At 43.8% G+C, this 5,390-nt stretch overlaps 1 protein-coding gene across 1 annotated transcript in view; it reads left to right on the forward strand.

Moving 5' to 3' along the window:
- The window catches only part of LOC103356895 (zonadhesin), an 18,917-nt gene that overhangs the window by 2,731 nt on the left and 10,796 nt on the right, over positions 1 to 5,390 (forward strand). Inside the window, exons 5-15 of the mRNA XM_008281219.1 lie at positions 481 to 1,045; positions 1,193 to 1,389; positions 1,481 to 1,870; positions 2,284 to 2,576; positions 3,140 to 3,405; positions 3,888 to 3,956; positions 4,086 to 4,223; positions 4,322 to 4,578; positions 4,700 to 4,784; positions 4,942 to 5,004; positions 5,231 to 5,365. Of these exons, the coding sequence (XP_008279441.1) occupies positions 481 to 1,045; positions 1,193 to 1,389; positions 1,481 to 1,870; positions 2,284 to 2,576; positions 3,140 to 3,405; positions 3,888 to 3,956; positions 4,086 to 4,223; positions 4,322 to 4,578; positions 4,700 to 4,784; positions 4,942 to 5,004; positions 5,231 to 5,365 (2,458 nt within the window). The remainder of the gene's footprint in view (positions 1 to 480; positions 1,046 to 1,192; positions 1,390 to 1,480; positions 1,871 to 2,283; positions 2,577 to 3,139; positions 3,406 to 3,887; positions 3,957 to 4,085; positions 4,224 to 4,321; positions 4,579 to 4,699; positions 4,785 to 4,941; positions 5,005 to 5,230; positions 5,366 to 5,390) is intronic.

Raw genomic sequence — 5,390 nt, forward strand, 5'->3', positions numbered from 1 at the left:
CATGTCTTGACTGAGAGAACAGGCAATGATCATTGATAGGACTTCTGTGGGTAGGTATGGAGGCTCATTGCAGCTTGTATGTGGTGTAATGGCTTCTACAGAGAGCCCAAGTCATCCCCAAGCTCTGAACAATCATTTCTGTATGCTAGAAGCTACTTTTCTATTTAAACACACTCCGAACTCAGGTTCTCTATTTTACATTGCTTCCTCGACTTAAGTAGTGTCGGTATAATTTCATTTTTGTGCACCTTGCCATTATGCTCTAATGACCAGTGAGCAGAGGGAAGTACTGGATAGAGCTGTTCCCATATCTGCAGCCCATTCTGCTGATAAACGTTGTTGAGTGGCAATAATGTCCTAGAATTTATAGAGAACTAGTCCGTCTTATCAGCTCTACAAGATACATCCATCTTCAAAATGCTATTTTTATATGCAAACTGACAGCCGGTAAGGAAGTCTAACACTCAAACTGTTTTCCAGGTTAATGGGGTGTGGAGGAAGCTTCCACTCAGCTTCAGCAGTGGCACCATCAACATCCAGAGCAACCCTGCTGCTGTTGTCCTTGCAAGCAGTTTCGGTCTTTCTGTCTCAATTGACAGCGCCGGTGCTGTCCACGTTACCCTCCCGTCTCGCTACTCTGACAAAGTCTGTGGCTTGTGTGGCAACTTCAACCACCTCTCAGAAGATGACTTCCTCACGCCTAACGGTACACGTGCACAAGATGCCACAGATTTAGCAGAAAGCTGGCAGACCGGGGAAACGACATCCTCCTGTGAAACCATTCTGGTGCCTCATCAGTGTGAGCCATCGGAACAGGCTGAGTACGCCAGTGAGCTGTACTGTGGAGACCTCATCTCCAGCACTGGGCCCTTTGCTGGCTGCTCATCAGTTCTCGGGGCAGAGAGCTACTTCCGAGGTTGTGTGCGTGGCATGTGTTCTTCTCACGGTGACCCAGCGGTGCTGTGTGAGACACTACAGCTCTACGCTGACATCTGCCATAAGGCCGGCATTGCTGTACCTACATGGAGGAACTCAACATTCTGCCGTATGTTGCTTTATTGATTTCTGCTTTCATTTTTCTTCCTCCTGTTATTAAAATAGGACAAATAGTGGCGAATAATGACAGCAATAATGCAATAACAGCTGAGGTCACGCTCTCTGCTCTTTCCTCTCTACTCCCGTGCCCCCTCAGCCCTTCAGTGTGGTGAGAATAGCCACTATAACTCATGCGCTGATGGCTGTCCCGAGGTGTGCTCCAGCCTGGATGTAGTTGGCTCTTGTGGAAGCTGTGAAGAGAGATGCGAGTGTGACTCTGGTTTCAAGCTCAGTGGGGGAAAGTGCGTTCCAGCAGAAGACTGTGGGTGCTGGTATAAAGGAGAACACTATGAGGTCAGTGATGCAGATGAAGTCAAAAATAATTTCCTTCTTCACTTATTCAATTTCAGATGTTTTACTAATGCAACACCCTTTCCCCTGCCAGAAAGGTGAAACGCTCATAGAGGGAGACTGTGTGCAACAGTGCCAGTGCATGGGCAATAACGCCACGCAGTGCGCCCCAATGCATTGCACAGACAGTGAGGTTTGTAAGGTTGACGGTGGGGTCAAAGGCTGCTTCTCTTTCAAACCCGTCACTTGCAGCGTGTACGGCGACCCGCACTACATCACCTTTGACAAGCTGGAATATCAGTTTCAAGGGGGCTGCAGCTACACGCTGACTACCACGTGCAGCGGGGAAAGCTCAGTCCAGTTCTCGGTGATTGGATATAACACGTATCCTCCCCATCAGAACTTCACCAGGTCCAAGCTTGACGCCGTGGCTCTTGAGGTTGACGACCTGTTCCTTACCCTGAATCAAAGCGGAGAAGTCTATGTAAGCAGTCGAATTCTCGATACTTCACGCAAGTTCCTCAAAGCATTTAAATCTGTTATTGTTTCTAGTTCAAGTGTTTTGTGACCTTCTAGCAGTCCATTTACTGGATGCAGAGTGTTACTGTGTTACTTTATGACAGTGCTTAATGGCTTTCATATCAGCACAGACACGTTTATAGGGATAAGTTGATGTACAATGTCAGGTCATTGGAGGAAGTCAGTTGTTTATGTATACGTGGAAACTCCAGGTTGCAAACTAACAGTACAACGGGCTTGACTTTGCCCTGAATAGCTAGTTGGTAGCTTACTGGATTCCCTAACAACACCAGTAGAAGAAACCTCAGTCCTCAACTCTACTGTATGAACGACATTCAAAATGAACTCATTACAAATAACCACTTGCTGTCTCTGTAGGTGCACAACAGCCACGTTCAACTCCCATATTCAACCAATGGTACATATGGCTCAGTTTCAGTCCACAAGGAGAGTAATTATATTATCTTGGAGACAACTTTTGGGCTCAGAATGGGGATAGAGATGGAGAACCGACTGTTCCTGCAGGTGGATGAACGCTACAAATACGAACTGTGCGGACTGTGCGGCACGTACTCTGGATACCAGGACGATGACTTTTTAAAACCGGGCGGCCAAAGCGCAAATGACGCATTTGAGTTTGCGGACAGCTGGAGGGTGCCAGACAATACTGGGTAACTGTAAACTTCTGTGCACAATTTCAATGAAATTTTATGATATTTAAATATCTCCTCCAAAAGAAAAATGGGGAGCACTTCAACTGCAAATAAAAAGACTATACTTTTTTTAGTACAAGCAGAATGGTGCTAATTATATTCCCATTAGCCTAAATTGTGCTTGGTGTTTAATGCTAATTAGCAAATGCAAGATAACATCCGAAATTCTGATAGTGAACATTACACCTGCTAAAAAATCAGCACTGGTGTTGGGAGTGTGTTAGCAGGCTAAGCAGGTTCTTGGTCTTGTTATGAAATAGCTGTCTGTGTTCTAACAGCTAACAATCCATCAACAATAATCACAAGCACTCAATCTCACAACTTGGCCTGTCTGGTCAGTTTTCTGAAAACCAGTAAAAATACAGCTGCCAGGTACCAGAGGATAGTCTTAGACCCCCACTTACAGCCTGGTATCTCAACACATCTTTTTATTTATGCACCAGAAGTTCTAAAATCATTATGATTCTAATCTGGAAGCAACAAATTGCCTTGACCTCTGTATCACTGTCTAATTTTCTAAGGTGCATCGCTCAGCCAAATGAGCCAAGACTCTGCGATTATGACGAGGAGAATGAGGCCTACAATGAGTGTTCTGCACTTTTCGGAGATGCCTTCAGACCCTGCCACGAACACATTCACCCAAGCATCTACCTCAATAGTTGTGTGTACGACTATTGCGCCACAAGCGGCGACCAACACACTCTATGTGAATCTCTGAAGTCGTATGCAGCAGCATGCCATTTTGCAGGAGTGAAACTTTCCCACTGGGAGACCGGCACAGTCTGTGGTGAGTGTTTGAGCCAGATGTGGGGATTGTGATGATATCGTACACTATCTATGTCAGACTTGTACCTGTTATTATACTGACTGTGTTAAATGTGATTTATTAGCATTAAATGTTGACTGAAGCCATTCTGTCACATCACCTACATCTACTGATTGTTTTGTCTCTTACCAATAATATCTGCCACACTTTCTGCTGCAATATTTCTTTTGTTCTTATTTTTTTTATTATAGACCCATTGCATAAGCAAACTGGGCAAAAGCCTGGGGCCCTTCCTGAGTGATTTTTTTGTTTGTTTTTGTCAGAGACAAAAGCAAAGTTGGGGAAATTTTTTGCAGTAGTTTTAGGTGATTAAAATGTGGAGGGGATAGCTAAACACACACATTTCCTAGGGCGCCAAAAAGGCAAAGGCAGTGAACTCATTATCTTTTTTTATTGTCTCTTTGTTTGTTTGGCTTTTTCTTTTGTGTTTGTTCCTATTTCAGCTGACCGCCCAACCACAGCAGCTCCTCCAACAAGTTCAGCTCCGACAACACCAACTCCAGATCATACTTGTAAGGCCATCGAAGGGTTGGGAGGGTTTATTAGGGAATGCTTTGGATAATCAGTGGCATTTGTAATTATTATTACTATGTTTGCCAATGCTCTTACTGTTTCTATTGTTTTTATATGCTTTTTCACAGTGTGTCCATTGAAATGCAACTTTGAAAATAATTTTTGCGGATGGCAGCAGCTCATACAGGACAGTTTTGATTGGAAAAGACATTCAGGCCCCACACCATCGAATCTAACTGGACCAAACCAAGACCACACCACCGGAGGTATGGTAAAAATCTACTACAATTACCTCTGTTGTGTTGCTGCACTGTTTTTTTTGTCATGATTCATATTTACTGTGGAATTTTCAACACTTCTCTAGCTGGCTTTTACGCGTACCTTGAGGGAAACAGCGCAACTCACGGAGACTCGGCCCGTTTATTGAGCTCAGTGTGCCATGTTAAGGGCCCACTCTGCCTGCAATTCTGGTACAATATGCATGGTTCAGCCACAGCTATGGCCCTCAATATGTACTTGCTCAAAGGCAATAAAGCAACCAAAGTCTGGTCCATGTCCAACAACCAGGGACCAGAGTGGCATCAGGGAAATGTTGATATTGCAGACTTTGGTCCATTCCAAGTAAGCCTGACAATATATGACTCCTAAAAGATGCTAGACGAATGTTGCACGCTCTTCTTGCAAAGATTCATGATGGCATTCTACACAGTGAACAATAATCGTTTCCCATTACTCCTTTCAGATCATAATAGAGGGAATTCGTGGCTCTACTGCTGAATCAGATGTGGCCATAGATGACATTTCTATCCATTATGGCTCATGCCCAGGTGACATTTACCTCTAATAAAAAGGACAGCAGCATATTCTGAAATTATTTTATGATATATAGTACCATATATTCATATTTTGCACTTGATTCAGATAAATTTTGGATCACGTCTAATATCACAGGGTTTAAACTAAGTCGGTTATCGCTGTTTTTAGGTAACCCTGGTGTGGTTAGTGGAACTGTGCTTCCTTCCACAACAGTTCTCCCTTCACACCCAGGTAAGTACACAGGAAGCTATATTTTATGGGTCAGTTGTTTGAACATCAGAAAAGCTGAAGAGTGGTTACAAATTAACTTTTATGTCGACTCCAGGTCACTCTGAACCAGCAATTTTTATTTTTAGGTGGAACAGGGTGCTTTATTGCGAAGGAAGTTGTGCAAAGGTCCTAATAGTTAGGTCACAGTATTATTAATTTTTTATTTTTTGCAAATTTTTCCCCATAGTCTGCAATCTTGACTGCAGCTTTGACGGCAGCCTTTGCAACTGGAATCAGATGGTCACAGATGCTTTTGACTGGACATGGCAAAACGGGTCCACCCCCACCCTGATGACTGGCCCTTCTGCTGATCACACCGGAGGTAGTCCTCTTTTACTGCATAATAT

This window comes from Stegastes partitus, unplaced genomic scaffold (assembly GCF_000690725.1).
Source record: "Stegastes partitus isolate 25-593 unplaced genomic scaffold, Stegastes_partitus-1.0.2 Scaffold226, whole genome shotgun sequence".
Lineage (NCBI taxonomy): Eukaryota > Metazoa > Chordata > Actinopteri > Pomacentridae > Stegastes > Stegastes partitus.